Source organism: Dreissena polymorpha, chromosome 4, assembly GCF_020536995.1.
Source record: "Dreissena polymorpha isolate Duluth1 chromosome 4, UMN_Dpol_1.0, whole genome shotgun sequence".
Taxonomy (NCBI): domain Eukaryota; kingdom Metazoa; phylum Mollusca; class Bivalvia; order Myida; family Dreissenidae; genus Dreissena; species Dreissena polymorpha.
In genome coordinates, this window is record NC_068358.1 from 10,933,558 (window position 1) to 10,954,657 (window position 21,100).

General features: G+C 39.0%; 2 protein-coding genes across 4 annotated transcripts in view; both read right to left on the reverse strand.

Moving 5' to 3' along the window:
• Positions 1–11,271, reverse strand: part of LOC127878131 (RING finger protein 150-like) — a 53,477-nt gene extending 42,206 nt beyond the window's left edge. The window contains exons 1-2 of one of the 3 annotated variants that reach the window (XM_052424561.1): positions 10,477–11,271; positions 8,698–8,960 (exon numbers count right to left, since the gene is read on the reverse strand). In XM_052424561.1, coding sequence (XP_052280521.1) covers positions 8,698–8,960; positions 10,477–10,945 — 732 coding nt within the window. In that variant the 5' untranslated portion in view covers positions 10,946–11,271. Of the gene's footprint in view, positions 1–7,299; positions 7,507–8,697; positions 8,961–9,597; positions 10,080–10,476 lie in introns of those variants that run through there. The other 2 variants (XM_052424562.1, XM_052424563.1) reach the window with 2 other exon arrangements.
• A 253-nt stretch (positions 11,272–11,524) lies between these two features.
• LOC127878134 (uncharacterized) lies at positions 11,525–14,316 on the reverse strand. The gene has a single exon (XM_052424567.1). The coding sequence runs from the start codon at positions 14,121–14,123 to the stop codon at positions 12,957–12,959; it is 1,167 nt and encodes a 388-aa protein (XP_052280527.1). The 5' UTR covers positions 14,124–14,316; the 3' UTR covers positions 11,525–12,956.
• Positions 14,317–21,100: the final 6,784 nt, after the last annotated feature.

Genomic DNA, 21,100 nt, shown 5'->3' on the forward strand with positions numbered 1-21,100 from the left:
CATGTAGCAGCTTGTAGCTCAGCACATAGAGACATCTACATGTAGCAGCATGTAGCTCAGCACATAGAGACATCTACACATAGCAGCTTGTAGCTCAGCACATAGAGACATATACATGTAGCAGCTAGTAGCTCAGCACATAGACATCTACACAGAGCAGCTTGTAGCTCAGCACATAGACATCTACATGTAGCAGCTTGTAGCTCAGCACAGAGTGACATCTACATGTAGCAGCTTGTAGCTCAACACATAGAGACATATACATGTAGCAGCTTGTAGCTCAGCACATAGACATCTACACGGAGCAGCTCGTAGCTCAGCACATGGACATCTACATGTAGCAGCTTGTAGCTCAGCACAGAGTGACATCTACATGTAGCAGCTTGTAGCTCAACACATGGAAACATCTAAATGTAGCAGCTTGTAGCTCAGCACATAGAGACATATACATGTAGCAGCTTGTAGCTCAGCACATAGACATCTCCACGGAGCAGCTTGTAGCTCAGCACATAGACATCTACATGTAGCAGCTTGTAGCTCAGCACAGAGTGACATCTACATGTAGCAGCTTGTAGCTCAACACATAGAGACATCTACATGTAGCAGCTTGTAGCTCAGCACAGACAGACATCTACATGTAGCAGCTTGTAGCTCAGCACAGAGTGACATCTACATGTAGCAGCTTGTTGCTCAACACAGAGTGACATCTACATGTAGCAGCTTGTAGCGCAGCACAGAGCCACATCTACATGTAGCAGCTTGTAGCTCAACACAGAGTTACATCTACATGTAGATGTAGCTGCTTGTAGCTCAACACAGAGTGACATCTACATGTAGCAGCTTGTAGCTCAACACACAGTGACAGTTACATGTAGCAGCTTGTAGCTCAACACAGAGTGACATCTACACGTAGCAGCTTGTAGCTCAGTCTTATCATTGACGATGAGTTCATCATTATTTTATTGTCATCCAAACCTTCTAGTTCCAGAAATGTATAACTGTACCCAGGCCATCCAGACCCAGAAAAAAAAACCTGATTATATCCCTTTAACCCCCAAACTCCATCATAAAAAAGATTACTGCCTCTCAAATTGACTGCAAAAATGGTTATGTTCAAAACATCAAAGGGGGCTTTGAACCAACTCAATTGATATATAACTAAAACTCTCTCCTTTTATCTGATTGCATAATCTGCTTTATTTAATCAAGACTGCTTATCAATGGGGCACAAATAATTTATGTCACGCCTAATCCTCTTGACAAGACATTCACATTGCAGCCAGTTTCAACACCACATTTCATGTCCCAGGCATGTTGTTTCAAGCAACAAGGGCAGGTGCTTTTTATATAGAAGCATGACAATCCAGCATGACTTTGACCTTGATGCATTTGTTTATTTGTTAAATGCTGTATTAAACTAATTGACTGAACAGCAGTTTCTGACAATTATAGGCAAATCATAGTTAGAAAAAGTATGTAGCATTTAGGATAAAAATGAGGATCTATAATAAGTTTAACTATCAAAGCAGAGGATTATTGAGCGCAATGTTTTGGAACATCCCTTGTTTTCTAATTAAGTTGGCAAGTGAACCTCATTAACCATCACCCATCCAATCTAAAAACCAATTCATAGTTGCATTTAAAAAATGGCCTATCAGATACTGCAATCACCTGCACACACATCCTGTCTCAATCTCTGATAAATAACCACATTGCAATGGTATAATGCCTTGTGGATGACGTAAATAACCACATTGTTATGTGTTGTCACCAAGATCAAACAATGTTGTTTATGTATGCTGAAATGATTATGCACATGCCTGATGCCAGGAACTTTCTGACCCAGACTACTGCAATTATTTTCCTTTGCTACATGTTTGCCTCTCGAGTATACAGTAAGAAACATGACATTGCATCATCAAACTTGGTTTTCAACATTTTAGTAATATATTGAATGTAAATCAAAACTTGGGTTATTGAATAGCAAACAGTTTTTCTATTTTAAGTAACACAGACCTTGACCCTTAAATCCAACTTGATTTACATTCATGTACAATCCCTAATGAAGCCTGCATGCAATCTACCAATATACAACATTTAAACAGTGACCTTGATCTAGACCCAACTGATTCCTGATTGCATGGATCCCGAGGTAGCAATAAATGTAACTGTAAGCTACCAACCCTAAAGCTTTCAGCACAATGTCTTCATCAAAACTCAAGATATTGAGAAGAACTGTAGTTGTTGTTGTTTTCTATTTTTAGAAGCAGTGAACTTGACCTTACACTGACTAGGCCCAAATAAACTCCAATGCAAGGTCTGCAATTAAGCAGCCTACACTCAAAATGTCAATGCAATACTTCCATTAAAAGTTATTCACCAAACACTTTACCTCTAATTTCAATAAAAGTGACTTTAACCTGACTTGCCCCCAATGAAAATCCAAGATTGAGATGCAGATATTAAAGCGGGTATATACGATTTTAAATATTTATGAATTTATATAAACTGTGTAAAAAACTTATTATATATATATTTCAATATAAATTAAAATAAAAGTTAAGAAGAACATATGTCGAAAAATGCGAAATAAGCCAGATATTTAATTCTGAAATTGAAAACGGCTGTACAGCCGAATTCGCCAGCATGTATACCATACATGTACGATGTGCATCTAAACTTAGTTTAACGGTTTATTTGAATTCCTGCAACGATATCTATTCATACGACACACGAACACTATCTCCGATCCTAATACAAAGACGAATGCTTCGGTTATTGTAGGAAAATATGTACGTCACTATCGGCTCGGGGCGCTAATTTGTCTTTGCTGCATTTTATGAAATTCGGCTTTAATGTATAATTTTTCTTGCCTATTTTGTGTTATTGTAACATATTTTATCAATATATTACAATTAAACACATATAAAAAATTGTATATACCCGCTTTAAGCTTCTGTCATTACAGTATTCAGTGATAGCAAACAAATATTTCACATTAATGGCTAGAACTGAGACTGTAGCATATTATAGTACATGTAACAAGACTTCAGTAATTATTTCAAAGGTTAAGAAACTAGAAAGTATCTTTATGCAAAGGACAGCTGGAGATGGGAAGGAAATTGGTGCTTGGCAAACCTCTTAACAAAACCTTGCAAAATAACTGATAGAAACAAGACAGTCATATTGTACGAATAGTGTAGTAAACTAGACTGACATGTACAATTATGGACAGCAGTAGAGCCAAATCAGCAGTCATTTGTCACCAAATATTATTTTGGAAGAAAATTAACAAATTATTATAAAAGACAGTGATGATTCTGCAAACCCAATATGTTCAGTGCTCCAGCTAGGATTTGAAAAGGGCAGGGGGGGGCTTTTTTGTCAAAAGGGTGCTTTCAACGCGCAGTATTTTGTCAAAAGGGCACTTTCGAGCGTGCTGGCTTTTCTGGAATGCTTCCTATTGCTGCTGCATTTAAAGGGTAGGGGGGGCCTAGGAAGGGCAGGGTGGAAGTTCGGAGGGGCAGGGCGGGGCGCCCTTCAATTTAGGCCTAGCTGGAGCACTGATGATTGAAGGGCAATGGCACAATTTGTCCTGACATAGTTTTCCACAACAAGTTACCCTACATGCCATCTGATTCCCATCCCAACAGTAAACTGTCTCTAAATGACGTTCAATATGTTGTGATTGTTTTGTCAAGGTCATGATAGCATGACCTTGAATTCATTGTCCCTGAATACTTTCTTGTCAACTGGTTAATCACAGGTGTTGAATGTCAAACTTTAACTGTTAAAATTGGGGCTTTTATTTTAGTAACTGTATATTGGCATTGGTAAAGAGTATATATAAGGACATTCCGACTGAGAACTTCATCTTTACTACCCACCAGCCTTTATAAAGAGTATAACAAGAGACAAAATTGTCACAAAACCAGGTTTCAATTGGGTAAAAAAGTCTGATAAAGGGAGACAACTCAAACTGAACTGATTGTTCATAGTTATCCCCTTGTTTCAAAATAAATCTATATTTAGTCGTGGCGACCTTAACCTTTGAGATATTGACGTAATTCTTTCGTGCGACACACCGTCCAATAATGGTGAACATATGTGCCAAATGATTTTAAAATCTCACAATGAATTACATAGTTATGGCCAGGACAAGCTCATTTATGGCCATTTTTGACCTTTGAACTCAAAGTGTGACCTTGACCTTGGAGATATCGACGTAATTCTTTCGCACAACACACCTTCTTATGATATGGTGAACAAATGTGCCAAATGATTTTAAAATCTCACAACTATTGACAAAGTTATGGCCCGGACAAGCTTGTTCCGCCCACCAGCCCGCCCGCCTACAGTTTTTTCCTTCGGAAAACCTGGTAAAAAAACCTGGTTAAAAACATAAATAATTTATCAATTAATTCAAAATATGTAATTAAGTAGTCATGTCAGCCATAGGGTTGTGTAATCCATCCCACATTTACCCTCTTAAAGTCAAGATGAGCTGATAATGGGATGATAACTATCATTATTAGCATGTCAGTGCTAAGAGTTAATAGTATTTATCATATAAACGCTTTATTTCCGTTTCCGACTTTACGTACTGTCCGAATTTAAGTACACGTACATGTGCACATACATGGTGGTATATGATTTTCTTTTGTACATTTACATTTAAAACGCATGAATGACTCTCGCACACAGGTGTTTACAGTGGCTGCGCAGCATCGCGAAGATCACAGGTGTTCAATAGCATGCAATCGTGGCGATTTCGGGTGTTCGCGAAATGTCACCCATCGGGAAAAGTGAACACCGCGGACAGGCGTTTTTGTTTTAGTACACAGTGCCTGTATTGTACCTGCAGTAAAAATCATGCAGACCCAAGTGACCAGACCCAAGTGATGTAATGGCCATAGGTATGTGGTTTTTTGATTGATGGTTTTGTGACATACACTTTACACATCAACAATGAACTCTTGGTAAGTTACTTAGAAGACTGATGATTACAACCGGGTGTAATCCTCATGGAAACAGTGCATTTCATGCATATAGGATCTGGCACTAGTTGTCATATCATACCATATTTTAATTAACGATTTCAGGAATTTTGTTAGTAAGCGAGCCTTTGGCTAGCTTTCTAACAAATTTCCTGGACGAGTTTAATAAAATATGGTATGATATGATAACGAGTGTCAGACCTTTTTTATCACATTCTTTTAAATGAGCAAATTAAATAAATATTTACGAATGTTGTTTACATTTTGTGATGTCATTTGACGTTGCAACGTCATTTCAGCAAAATAACTAAATGCGATTGGTCAATAAACAAAAACTAAGCCCATGAAACGCTTACAAAAGTTGTATTACACATGTGTAATACATATATAAAAAAATATATAATGGTTGTACATGGGAAACAGAGTATAGCATGTGATAAATTTATATATATGGTCAAAACATTTATTCGACTTTTGAAGTGTTTTAACAAATTATTGTTTAATTCATTTCAGAGAACTTTAAATGTTTTCATAAATTCTCAAATGAGCATAATTAAGTTTGTCATCTGAAACACCACCTAAACCTCAAGGTCACAGGTGTTAAATTTTTTGCGTGTATGGAAAGGCTTTGTCCATTTACACATGCATACCAAATATGAAGGTCATATCTAAAGGGAAGTTATGAGCATTTTTCAAACCCTATACACAGATTCTGAAACCTAGACGCTAACCCTAAGTTCAAGGTCAAGGTCACAGGGGTGAAAATTTGTGTGCGTATGGAAAGGTCTTGTCCAAATACACATGCATGCCAAATATGAAATTGCTATCTGAAGCAACATAGAAGTTTAATGAGCATTTTTTCGAAACCTAAACGCAAAGTGTGACGGACAGACGGACAGTCCGATCAATATATGCCCTCCTTCGGGGGCATAAAAACTACATGCCACCCTTCGGGGGCATAAAAATGTATGAAGGGGGCTGTCCTCCCTAAACAAAACCCTAAAGCCCCCAATGGCATGTAAAAGATTTCTGTGGAAAGACTGATGTATAGCATAATACATATAGGAAGGTTATAAAAACAAGAGGGCCTGAAAGGCCCAAAGTCGCTCACCTGAGATAAAAAGAAATGGCCTGTTCTTTGCAGCCCAAGATATCAAGGGAACAAATGTTCTAACCAAGTATCATGAAGAAGAATGGTGGCCATGTTTTTTAACAGACCTGAAAATTTTTTAAACTTGTCCAAGATTTGTCCAAATTTCATGAAGATTGGGAAAAAATGTGTCTTCTAGACTGTTCTCATGTTGTCACTATATACATATAAAGAAACCTGACCCACTCCCTGGCGGCCATGTTTTTTCACTGATCATGACCATTTTCAAACTCGTCCGAGACATCCACATAACAAATGTTTTGACAAAATTTCATGATAATTAGGCAAAACATGTGACTTCTAGAGTGTTCACAAGCTTTTTTACTATATAAATATAAGGAAAAAGACCCCCCCTGGCGGCCATGTTTTTTTTACCGATCCAAACCATTATCGAACTCAACTGTCCTATCCAGGTGTGGTAGTGCGGTCTCCTTCGCTTACGCAAATGAACCAGTCACAAGACGGTTACAAATTATGTGACTTTGTGAGCACTTATGTAATGCGGAAATACTTATTTGACAAACTCTTATTTCCGGTCAGGATGACTATACCAGTCTTGGACGTAACCTTCTTAACCGTCGACCGAGTCGAGTGATTTTTGCGTCGGTCGAGGGAAAATTCCAAGCCAGTAGGCCGATCGGTCGAGTGCATTTTTTTAGTCTGAACTTAGTAACATGTCCGAAATAGGTTCATATAGACGCTTATTCAAAACTGCATTCGTTATTTCCCTCGAGCAATCATTGTTTAAACTCTTATCGAACAGTGTTGTAAGTCAATCTCGCGAGACGCTAAAACTATAATTATTACTTGGGGGAGAACTCGCGGCGATAAATTTGTTTTAATGTCTATTCTGCGATATATTGAGGACGCAACACACAAACATCAACTGCAAAATGACAATGAAGGTTGCAACAAAAATTATGAACAGTCAATGAAACCAAAATTCCAACCGTTACGGAAAAATAATCGGTCATGGCTACGTTTTGTATTTGGGATTCTTTGCCTGCATTGCTGACTCTTCTCGTTCTACTTCTTATGCACAGGTATTATTGCATGTTTGACATTGCATGGTTTCTTTTTTTCCAGATATTTGAGTGGAAAATTCATATCATGTTATATGTTTTTGTTTTCAGGCAGCCTTTAAGAGCATACCTGACATGTCAGACCTGGATGTCGGTGACTCAGACTGACAATGATCATGATGGAATGGAGATGTCTGGAGACCTTGTGTTAAATTTTTTGTCAGACATCAACTGTGAATAAAACAGAATCAAGTGTTTATGTGTTTAATCTTTATTGTTCTATGTTTGTTCAATACAAACATAGTTACAAATGTAACAAAATATAACTTTTATTTCGGGCTAGTTGAAATTGATTCGGGCTAGTGAAATTTCCAAGCTGGTAGTTACCAGCCCAGGCAATTGCAAAAAAGAACAAAGAGCATTTAATTTAGACTTTAATTATACTTTTATTGCTGTAATCATTTTGTTAAATGTGCAAAAATAAAGAAAGATTTTGTGGTGTATCATTTTGATCTTTATTACCAAAATATGAGGTTTACAGTTAATGTGATATTTCATGTTTGGGCAAGTGGCTTTACGTTCAGGGCAAGTGGATTTTCTAAGTACTAAGTTGGTTTTTAGGTTAATGTTGAGCCCTGACATTAAGTCACATAATATTGACATAATAAAACCAAACTTTACTACACAGGAAACAAATGTTCTGACCAAATTTCATGAAGATTGAGCAAACTAGAAAGTTAACAAGATTTTACTATAGCCATATATAGCCATATAAGGAAAAAATGCCCAGCCTCTCAGCAGCCATGTTTTTCAAGCCAAGGTTACCATTTTTGAACTCATCCAAGATATCATTGGGACAAATCATCTGAGCAAGTTTCATGAAGATCGGAAAATAAATGTGGCCTCTAGAGTGTTAACATGGTTTTACTATAGCCATATAAGGAAAAATGCCACGTCCCCTGGCGGCAATGTTTTTCAGCCAACCGACATCATTTTGAAACTCGTCCAAGATATCATTGGGATGAATCTTCTTACCAAGTTTCATGAGGATCGGACAATCAATGTGGCCTCTAGAGCGTTAACAAGATTAGACCTTGGCAAATGTTCAGTAATACTGTTTCCTCACAAATATCATAACTAAACCGAAAAGTTGCGAATCTGAAACAACTTTTATCAATTCTGTCAATTTACCAAACCGTGAAAAGATCCCTTTAACAAGATTTTACTCTTGCCATATATAGTCATATAAGAAAAAATGCCCCGCCCCTTGGCAGGCATGTTTTTCAAGCAAACGTAACCATTTTCGAAATCTTCCTAGATATCATTGAAACCAATCTTCTGACCAAATTGCATGAAGATTGGACAATAAATGTGGCCTCTAGAGAGTGAACAAGGCAAATGTTGACGTCGCACAACGCACGACAGACTATGGACGACGGACAAAAGGCGATCACAAAAGCTCACTATAGGCATGTTGTGCTCAGGTGAGCTAAAAATGCTCAAAATCCAGATTTAAAACTTTACTTACGCTCAGCCTCTCCTTGGCATTGGTGTACCGACACCTCTGAATGTAATAGAACACTAACCACGCCAATGAGATGATTATCAGCACCACAAACGATATTGACACAAAAAGGACAGACGTGTTGCTTAGGGGCGGGGGTGTAGGTGGATCCTTAGTCTCCATGGCCTCAGGGGTCAAGGTCACATTAACTGTGCCAAACTTCTCTATTAGTCCTAAAAGTTCCAGCCCCTGACGGTTTGATATAGAGATTGCCACAGCATTATGGACTGAAATGAAATGAGAAAAATATCCAAATATAACCATTATATTTTATAATAATGACTAAAATTTATCATGAATAAGTTTTTTATTAGTATGGCCTGAAATATAAAGGGACAGATTCATAGATTGACAATGTTTCAGTTCTTTCACAAAATCTCCAAATAAATGGATAGTCTTGATAAATATTCTATTAAAAAGGACTGAAATTAGGACACTACAGGCAAACAGTCTCAGATATTTCAATACAAGGGATTATGAAATAAAACATTATTAAAATTATATAGGTCATGCTACTTATATAACACAATTTTCCACTTATCCAGTGAGCTTTAGGTAATTCCCCTTGTTTTCGGTTCTTTTCCAAAAAGTCTGCACTTTTGTTCAATCTACATGTAGTTACTTGATCTTTACCAATCCATAGGACCCCATCCCAAAACAGTGAAAAACACTGGTTACTTTACCCCCAACTTAAATTAAAACTTTCTATTGCTAAAAAATAACTATTGTTGGTCCAATAAAAAAGCACTTTTAAATGCCTTTGTTGAATGTAATATCTGTGGCAGAAAGTCATCCTTGGTAAAACACTTATTGCAATAATAGTACACATTATATTTTGTAGTACAAATTAAGCCCAAGTCTCACTATTGCCGGTAGAGTCCTGGTCCATCCTGGTTTGCTAACGCTGGTCGACTGGCAAGAACCAGGATGATTCGTAGAAATTTGTTAATGCGGTCACACTATTTCCCAGTGCCGCCCCGGTTGAATCCAGTCAACAGCCTGGCAGCATCCCGGTTAACCCCTGACTGGCTACGGTTTATCCCAGAGAAGCCCCGGCAGAGCCCCGGTTGTTGCCGGTAATGCCTCGGTTGAGCCCCGGTGAAAGTCAGCAGCGTTCCGGCAGAGCCCTGGTATACAGAAACTCCAACGGCACTCACGGGGCTATACTGACATCATACCCAAGCAGAGCTATGTCAACTCCCCGGTTTAACCCCGGTGGTTGCCTGAAATGCCCCAGCGGAGCCAAAGTGAATGCTGGTGGCGTCCTGGCAGAGCGCCGGTTTACTTATGTACCCTAGCTATACCAGAAGTCTGTCAACATTCACCGGGGCTCCACTGGGGCTTTGCCGTAGCTCTGCCAGGGTCTGTATGGGAACCGGTGCAGCTTCATCCCTGAGGTATTTAACATTTTAATACTTTCCCGGTGGAGCCCTGGTTGTCCCCAGTCACCTCTGGTTCACCCTGGTGGAGCCTCTGTTCATTCCGGTAGAGCCCCAGTTAATCCTGGTAGATGCCGGATCACGCACCGGGGCTCCGCCGGCATCATGGTGAGACTAGGCCTTAAGAGTAAATTGGCATTGTCATCAAGACTCTACTACATTTTTACTTAACTCAACAGCTTTCCCTGTAACTCTAAGAACTCTGATTCTCGAACAAAAACATAGGATGTACATGCAATTTATACCTTTTAGGTGAACACTTGTCAAATTAGCTCTATTTAAAAAACTTCCAAGGTGAACTCACCCGTTTTGTTGCCAGTGCCCGAAGCTGTCATTATTATTTCATTGCTGTCGTGCTCGTGCTCGCCCCAGTATATTATGGCAGCAGAAGCATTTGACTGGGTTGTGGCATAATACAGCTTCTCGTTAAATGTACAGTTGCCTTGAATAATCAAAGCAATCCACTTAATACTAGGCACTATACTTGGGTCCACCGGTCCACAACCTCTGTGCAGGTAGTCGTTGGTTTGATTATCAGACGATTTACTTCTGAACTTTACCAACTGACCCTTCACCTTGGGTATATCGTCTTTTGTATGAATGTCCGTGAAATAATGCCCGCTATAAGAATTGCTTATAGTCACTATTTTTCCATTTTCAAGATATTCTAAATCAATTGAAGTGTCCCTAATTTTGTCCTTTGATGGAGCAGGTTTATGGTCCCCTTGAGCCTTATAAACCACCAAACAACACCAAATAAACAGTGTCCTCATTTTATACGCAGAAACATTGATTTATTAAATCGTCAGTGCGTTTGTTGTAAACATTCCATCCAAAATGAAGATAAACTTATGCTAATAAACGTACATTTTCCCGTTTTAGAAGCACACAATAGGTATCAGTTAAAGTTAAAGGAAACAATAATACATTTGCCATTGCAATTTCATACGCAGGGACGTTTCAATGGTCTATAAATTGAGTAAAAACAATTTGGCACAATATTTCATCACCACTTTTTCCATTCATAATCATTAAATTGGGAAATACGTCAGAGCAGGTGACCGACAAAAGCGCCCTCTGTAAACATAATAATTGCGCGATAACCGCATGAAGTCAAAAATAAAATGCACGAGTTGCTCCCCTTTAAATACAACTACTCACTCGAAAATGAATTTTAGGGGCGCATATATTTGATATTAATGTATGCATAAACTTATTTGCATAATAATGTAAAACAGCACAAGAACACAGTTGAATAAGAGTTATATTGTGTTGCATAAATTGCCATTATATTAATTTCGTCAAAACAGATTGGTCTTTTTTTAAAGGAAATTCTGTTTATAATATGTAGGGGGTTCAGGTTATTTTTGTATGTACTGAATCTGTTGTGTTTTTCTCGTTATTTGGATAGAGAATATCATTACCTTCAAAACAAGACCAATATCATCTTTATAGCACAAATACTTTTTAAGATATGGAATTTTTAAGATCTCGTTTTTAGGGATTTTTGTGCGCAGTTCCTATGCAATTATATAATGGGATGTACTATGGTAGATGGCACCGAAATACTACAAAACAAAGCAAATTTGTTCTTTAAATGTTATTTCAGCTAAGCTTATTCAGTAAATGCATAATAAAGTATACATTTTTAGAAAGGTAATTTGATCAGTGATATTTTTTAACATGTTATGACATTTTTTTACGAAAATCCAGTCATATAACAGAAAAAACCGTTGCTATCGAAACGGGTAATAAAAGCATACAATATGAAAATTGCTAAAATTAAAGATTTTTTGTCAATTAAAAGACAAAATACTTTTACATATGGTGGTTTGCAAATTTAAGACCATTACTAATAATATTTAGCAACATTTTACGGAATCTGTCTCCATAGCAACCAAAATCAAAAGCATAAAAGGAAGAATTGAAAGCATAAAACTACGCAATTTGTAAATAATTTAGGTTCAATAAAACTCTTATCCCAATACTCATAATCAGCACAAAACACTATCAATTTGATAACCATACATCACTGCACATGACATGTACATGCATCTATTTGCAAAGAATAGTGAAAAAGGGTTGCCATAGAAACAAGTCAAAACACCCAAAAATTTTAAAAAGTGCGAAAAAAGGTATTTGTGAAAAGTGTTTGATTGGTTTCATAAGTATGTACTTCCAAATGACTTCTCTTACTGAGAATGGTATATTGTGAAACTTAAGGTTATGCAGAAAGCTGTTTCCATAGCAACCAACAATTTAAAATTAATGAGGTACAATAACAACAGTGTATTAACAATAGTGTACGCGCAAAAAGTCCCTTCAATCAACCTTACATCCTTTGTCTCTCTCACTTCTTATATTAAGGTATTATTCAGATTAAAACATGACATTTTGTTCATGCTTTTTGTGAAAACTAAGTTCTGAAAAAGAAAGAGCAGTGACTAAAATATATACTTCAGTTTCTTTTGGTACATCTTTAGTGAAATAACAATTTTCAGTTTTAAGCAGCATTCTCATGCCGTGGTGAAATTACTCTGTAAGGCACATAACCTTGCGCATGTTAGATCGATAATTAAAACTATATTTATTATATATAAAACTTCTTTCATCATCATCATCATCATGATTAAATAAATAACAATGTCTCCAGTGTCCTCCCCTTTTAAAACTGTCATCTATTGACACAATATTTAAGTCAAGAAATCCTTTGAGCATTATATATATTTTTAAAATAATATGTTTGTAACCATACCTGGAAACAAACAAAATACTTTGACTCAATTATGACAGTATCAGATCACCTTTCTCCATGTCAATAATCAGTGGCATTCTCCATTCATCAGCATCATCGTCGTCATCGTACTTTACAATATATTCTGTTTTTCTGCCCTTTTCTAATAACATTTTTATGACCATACCTGAATACCAGGAGACTTCATTTGTTTCAGGATCACGACATTTGTGCTTGAAAGTTTTACCAACAAGTAAATTTGGATTTGTACTTACCTGTGGGAGGAGAACTGCCTGCTGCTGCACACGAATTTTGTTTCGGCCATCTCTTATCTTTAGGGCTAATGCATTTTTTGACTCGTTCAACTTACTTTTTGCAGTGTCAATGTTTATATATTGCAGTGCTGGTAGTATTTCGACATCTGTTTCTTCATCGGCATTCAGACGAATAATGTCAATGAGATTTCTCTCTAGGTCATCAACTGAAAAAGATCTACCTTTGCATACCTGCTGAAACTTTTCATTTGGACCCTTGCTGTGGATGACATTCTTCCTAAATTGAAGCTGTGAAATGAGAGCATCTTTATATTCATTATGTTGGGCTTTGCTTTTGTACTGAAATAAATCTTCTTCTGTCAGCCAAAGACCACCTAGAGAATCAAGTTTTTTTGTTAGTTTAACTTTCTGTGAATATTGTTTTTCTTCTTTTGCTGTTTTCTGTTGCTGCCTTTTCCTAAGAATTTCAAGTTTATGTTCAAATAGTTTCTTTTGTCTTTCCCTGAAAGAAAGCATAGCTGATGGTGCATTGCTCCTGGCATCATTTATAATTACTTCCTTTTCATCTGCAGGTAAAGAATTTAACCATGAACTGGTCTTATTATTTGACCACATTATACAAGACTCATATGCAGTGGTACTTGCAGACGGCTTCAGTCGCATCAAGGCATCAAGCTGACCGAAGTCACGCTCTGAGCAAGTGTTCGTGGTGGGGACGTTCTGTGACCGTGTAGCTTCTTGTTCACCTGGAAGAATAAATTTACCCCCAGGGAGCTGGTCCTTAGCTTGTCTTTCTAATATCAGCATCATCCCTCCACAAATCAACTCGAGGGCCATCTGAGTATACGTTTCATTTACTGGATCACCTGTAGCTGAAAAGAGAGATCTATATATTTCATCTTCGTGCAGTTCCGTACCTGCAAACACAGGCTGCCCATTCATCAGCGGCGATGCATCTTTAGCAAGGAGATCAAGCTGTACCTGCAAATGACTTAAATGGGGATTCAGTGCTAGTATATTTTCGCTGTTTTCAATGATGCGCCATAGAGGACCTGTAATCAGCTTGTTGACAATACCTAGCGCTCTGATGCCACAAAGAGTTGCTTTTTCCCTGATGTCAAACGAAACACTTTTTAATAGTTCGTTAGGATCAGACCAAGCATTCAAAAAATTTTGGATATCTTCTGCGTGATGATAAGTTGCACCTGCAGCATAGAAAAGATGATTAAACCTGTGTCCTCTGAAAGAAATCATTTTGTTACTTTTGTCAATAGATTGTAAATAAGTACTGAAATGTGAACCTATGCCGGATTTCTCGCACCCCTGCATGGTCAGTGCTTTGCTTGCCGTCCTAGTCAGTCTTGTAGCACCACTTTCTTTCCACTCGAAGGCATAAGGGTTTCTACCACTTCTGATGTTGGATTCAAATAAAGACAAACATTTGTCAACCTCAGAAGCCATATTAACAAAGATATGCATTTTGCAAAAGTATGATGATATTTTGCTGACTTCTTCTCTTACTTTTTCATCCAATGTGTCCCAAGCAGTGAAAACTTCTGGAAGAAAATTTTGTTTAAGTTCTGTTAATTGCCTATTAAATGCTGGATTTACAGCCCCTTGGTCAGACATAGTACTAGTAATGGAACAAACTAGTTTAGCCACAGTCTCTGAGTCTGCTCCATTACCATTACTGACTGCCTTTGCAAGGTCATCAATTTGTTGCTTGAAGGCTTCCATCAAAGTGTCTGTGTCTCCAGCACTCACCTCACTAAGACCAAGGCTAAAAAATTTTTTTATCAGTTGTCGTGACCTGAAAAGATTGAAAATGACGGTGCGATATGGTAGTTCCATCTTGATGCAAACAATTCCCTGAAATGGAAAGTTCAGACATATCTTTTAGCATAGCTAAGGCAACCTGTTTCTGTGCGACTCTCTTTCCTTCGGAAACTAACCTGCTCTTGACCCCAGTACTAGGAAGCCTGTCTAAAGTCTTACCTGTGAGATTCTGGACAACGATTTCCATGACCCGATTTACCTTTGACTGGCTAACACCGCATTCTGAAATGAGAGTCATAATGGTTTCCCTAATTTCATTAGCGTATTTACCATCATAAAAAGTTTGAATGACTGGGTCATCAATTGCCTCATTTATCTGTTCTAATTCTATGATTTTTAACTATTTCTGTCTGATTTCATCTTTCAAGCTAGCAATTTGATTGGAATTTTGATCAACTGCTCTTTCTTTTTTATTATTACGACTTATTTTAACTAAAAGATTTCTCTTCTCACGCTTCATTCGTTCAACTTCACTTTCATGCTCTACTTTCTCACACAATAGCTGACTGATCTCATTTTGTTGGTCTTTAAGTTTTTGAGACTGTTTTTCAATTTTTTCTTCTCTACGCTTCAGTTTTTTATTTACATTCCTGGTGTTCAGTTTACTTAATTTTTGCTTTTTCTCTTCAAGTTCCTCTAATGTCATATTTAACTGATCAGACATCTTGTCAAATTTCTGTTCCCATACACTACACTGTTTTTCTAAACATGATCTTTCTTTCTCTGTCACAAGTACCGACTGCCACTTTCTATTTATGACTTCTAATAAACCTAGCAACATGTCAACTTTTCTTTCACTTCTATTAACTTGAATAGATAAGTTTTCATTCTCATTATCTATTTCTTGTATTACCCTTTTCAAATTTCTGTTTTCAGTTACAACATGCTTATCAGAATTAACACTTCCAGCACCATCATCAACATTTAAGTTATTGCTCTTGGGAAAGACAAATACTTCAGCTCTAAAATTTTCCAACTCTGCATTTTTTTTATCACGCACGAGTTTTCTTTCCCTTTTGTACAATTTACTAATCTTCATTCTCAGACTGGCCACAGTTTGATCACAAACCTGAGTACCATACCTCTCTTTGAACTCGCACAAAGAAGATTTAAAAGTAATTTTCCCGCAACAAAATTGTTCAAAAGCTGTGATAACATCTTTGTTGGTCAAGGCCTGTTTCCCGGTATCAAGGTTATGCGATTCTGAAATGGCAAAAATAGACGCATCAATAGCTAAAAAGTTAAATATTAAACTGGTGTGTGCGGTCTTGTCATATAGGCACGCCTTGTGTCATAATAGCAGGACGGCTTTAAAGTTATAAATATAGCACGCTAGACACGGGCTAGTATTAATCAGAAACAACTGGGCCTTTTAAACGCATGACGGCATGTTATGTAAATATTTTATGGTAAAGTATGTAAATAAAGTCATGTAATTATTTTTTTTTCAGTGAATCACTGCTACTTAAATGTTAAATAGTAAGTTAAACCTAAAAGCCTAGCATGCTAGGCTTAGGAATTTAGTTTGTTAATTTTCTTCAATTTCAGAATTAAATTATAAGTTGTAAGTTATGCTTCTACATGTCCCGACCAGCAGTACATGTATACAAATTATAAATGTGAAGAAATTTTTTTTTTTAAATAGCCCTGTTTATATCCACATCATGGCTCATCACGATGGCTTCATGGTTTTTTACTACTCGACTCTTCAAAACAGAACATGGTCACAACTGCCCACAGTCACAATCCACAACATGTGGAACTGAAACAAAAAGAATTAACCACAAAGAACCATGCTCTTTCAATTTTCTTTCACTCGCAATTATAAATAACAGCAAACTTGTCAATTTCAAAAAGATACACCAAAGGAGCACATATACCATTTAATACATTAAAAAGAAATTATGGTTGGATATAAGTTGAGAAAATCATCAAAATGATATTATTTATTATATCTATAGAAGGATATATTTATTTCCGTATTACATTACCACGAATATGACCTTTTATTTATATCACGAATACTTGGGGGTTGAAAACTAATATAAAATGCATACGTTTATGCATGCGCACGAGGATCAAAACAGTTATTACATACGTAGCGATTAACTTTTGTAAAATCAAGCATATTTAACGACGTAATTACACTACCGGGACATCATTTAGGATATAAATTTAGGTCTTGATCTATACTTTTTATTGTGAATGTGAGCATCACAAGTCTGCTGTTATTTATATTTGAACACAAAGATAAACAAAACAAACAAAGTCAAAGATAAACAAGAACAATTAAATGTGGAATTTAATGTACCTAATAAAATCCCAGCCATTTTAAGACACCAAATCTTTGACTCAAACAATACAGTCTATTGAGTATTGACATAAGTCATAACTTCATGACATAAGTCCCTGAAAAATAAATATGTTGTTTAGAATCACGTTATATTTAATAAAATAATTATATTTTAATTGTTATTTGCATTAATTTGTTTTAATTTCTTCAAATAACTTTCGAAATTTTTCTTTACGTCACAGTTATTTTCATAATGAATTATGTGTAATAGTATCTCAAAATCTAATATGTTATTATTTGCTATTCTTGTTCTATACACCACGGACTCTAGATTACAATATACACTCCGTGTTATCCACCGATAAAATTACATAAATGTAATGTTATATAGATCTATATTTATATACAAACATTTTAAATTATTGGGTTAAGCATTAGCCAGAACAAACCTGCTTAACTGTTTTTAAACGAAATACATGTACATTCTATTTCGCGGATTTCAAGGTAAGTGTGCTGTCAGCATGTCTGAATATCGTCGCTAAAAAGGTGCGTGAAGTTGGCACTGACATCGACAATCGACATTCCACATTCAAATATCGAGTTGGGGCGAATGTCGAACCAGATCTGACATCGACATTCGGCAAAAGTCCCAAATATCGAGCTGGGACAAATGTCGGTCCAGCTCTGACTTCGACATTTGGCAAAAGTCACGAATATCGAGCTGGGGCGAATGTCGAGCCAGCTATGACATCGACATTCGGCAAAAGTCACGAATATCGAGCTGGAGCGAATGTCGAGCCAGCTCTGACATCGACATTCGGCACTAGTCCCGAATATCGAGCTGGAGCGATTGTCGAGCCAGCTCTGACATCAACATTCGGCTTAAGTCCAGAATATCGAGCTGGGAAGAATGTCGAACAAGCGCTGAAATCGGCAAAAGGAGCGAATATCAAGGTGGCGCGAATGTCGAGAAAGCTCTGACAGACATTTTCCGACACTAGTCCCGAATATCGAGCTTAAGCGAGTGTCGAGCCAGCTCTGAAATCGACATTCGGCACTAGTCCCGAATATCGAGCTGGGACGAATGTCGAGCCAGCTCTGACATCGACATTCGGCAGTAGTCCCGAATATCGAGCTGGGGCGAATGTCGAACCATCTATGACATCGACATTCGGCTCTAGTCCCGAATATTAGGCTGGGGAAAATGTCGAGCCAGTTCCGACATCGGCATTCGGCAAATGTCTCGAAAATTCAGCCGGGGCTTATGTCGAGCCAGCTCTGATATCGACATTCGGCACTAGTCCCGCATATCGAGTAGGGAAGAATGTCGAGCCTGCTATGACAACGTCATTCGGCAAAAGTCCCGAATATCGAGCTGGGGCGAATGTCGAGCCAGCTCTGACAGCACTACATGTTGTCCCGAATATCGAGCTGGAGCGAATGTCGAGCCAGCTTTGACATCGACATTCGGCACTAGTCCCGGATATCGAGCTGGGGCAAATGTATAGCCAGCTCTGACATCGACATTCGGCAGTAGTCCCGAATGTCGAGATGGAGCGAATGTTGGCTCGACATTCTCCACAGCTTAATATTCGGGACTTGCCGAATGTCGATGTCAGAGCTGCCACGACATTCGCCCCAGCTCGATATTCGGGACACGTGCCGAATATCGATATCAAAGCTGGCTCTACATTCGCCCCAGCTCGATATTCGGGACAAGCGCCGAATGGCGATGTCAGAGCTGACTCGACATTCGCCCCGGCTCGATTTTCGGGACTAGTGCCGAAAGTCGATGTAAGAGCTGGCTCGACATTCGCTCAAATTCGATATTCGCGACTCTCGCCGATTGTCGAGGTCAGAGTTGGCTCGACATTCTCCACAGCTTAATATTCGGGACTTGCCGAATGTCGAGGTCAGAGCTGCCACGACATTCGCCCCACGCCCAAACTCGATATTTGGGACTAGTGCCGACATTCGCTCCAGCTCAATATTCGGGACTAGTGCCGAATGTCGATGTCAGAGCTGGCTCGACATTCTCACCAGTTCGATATTCGGGACTTTCGCCGAATGTCGATATCAGAGCTGGCTAGACATTCACTTCAGTTCGATATTCAGGACTAGCGTCGATTGTCGAGGTCACAGCTGGCTCGACATTCGTCCCAGCTCGATATTCGGGACTACTGCCGGATGTCGAAATCAGAGCTGGCATGACATTCGCCCAGCTTGATATTCGGGACTTGCCGACTGTCGAAGTCAAAGCTGCCACTACATTCGTCCCATCTCGATATTCGGGACTACTGCTGGATGTCGATGTCAGAGCTGGCTCGACATTCGACCAAGCTCGATATTTGCGTCTTGAGCCGAATATCGAGGTCAGATTCGGTTCGACATTCTCCCCAGCTTGATATTCGGGACTTGCCGAATGTCGATGTCAGAGCTGCCACGACATTCGCCCCAGCCCGATATTTGGGAATAGTGCCGACATTCGCTACAGCTCAATATTCGGGACTAGTGCCGAATGTCGATGTCAGAGCTGGCTCGACATTCGCCCAGCTTGATATTCGGGACTTGCCGAATGTTGAAGTCAAAGCTGCCACTACATTCGCTCCAGCTCGATATTAGAGACTTTTGCCGAATGTCGATGTCAGAGGAGGCTCGACATTCTCACCAGCTCGATATTCGGGACTTTTGCCGAATGTCGATATAAGAGCTGGCTCAACATTCACTTCAGTTTGATATTCGGGACTAGCGTCGATTGTCGAGGTCACAGCTGGCTCGACATTCGTCCCAGCTTGATATTCGGGACTACTGCCGGATGTCGATGTCAGAGCTGGTTCGACATTCGCTCAAGCTCGATTTTCGCGTCTAGCGCCGAATGTCGAGGTCAGATTCGGCTCGACATTCTCCCCAGCTTGATATTCGGGACTTGCCGAATGTCGATGTCAGAGCTGCCACGACAATCGCCCCAGCTCGATATTCGGGACACGTGCCGAATATCGATGTCAGATCTGACTCGACTTTCGATCCAGCTCGATATTCGGGACTAGTGTCGTATGTCGATGTCTTAAGTGGCTCGACATTCGCCCCAGCTCGATATTCGGGACAAGTGCCGAAAGTCGATGTCAGAGCTGGCTCGACATTCGCTCCAGCTCAATATTCGGGACTATTGCCGAATGTCGATGTCAGATTTGGCTTGACATTCGCCCAAGCTCGATATTCGGGACTTTTGCCGAATGGCGATGTCATAGCTGGCTCGACATTCGTCCCAACTCGATTTTCGAGACTTGCCGAATGTCGAGGTCAGAGCTGCCACGACATTTGCCCCAGCTCGATATTCGAGACTTTTGCCGAATGTCGATGTCAGAGGAGGCTCGACATTCTCACCAGTTCGATATTCGGGACTTTTGCCGAATGTCGATATCAGAGCTGGCTAGACATTCACTTCAGTTCGATATTCAGGACTAGCGTCGATTGTCGAGGTCACAGCTGGCTCGACATTCGTCCCAGCTCGATATTCGGGACTACTGCCGGATGTCGAAATCAGAGCTGGCATGACATTCGCCCAGCTTGATATTCGGGACTTGCCGACTGTCGAAGTCAAAGCTGCCACTACATTAGTCTCATCTCGATATTCGGGACTACTGCCGGATGTCGATGTCAGAGCTGGCTCGACATTCGATCAAGCTCGATATTCGCGTCTAGAGCCGAATATCGAGGTCAGATTCGGCTCGACATTCTCCCCAGCTTGATATTCGGGACTTGCCGAATGTCGATATCAGAGCTGCCACGA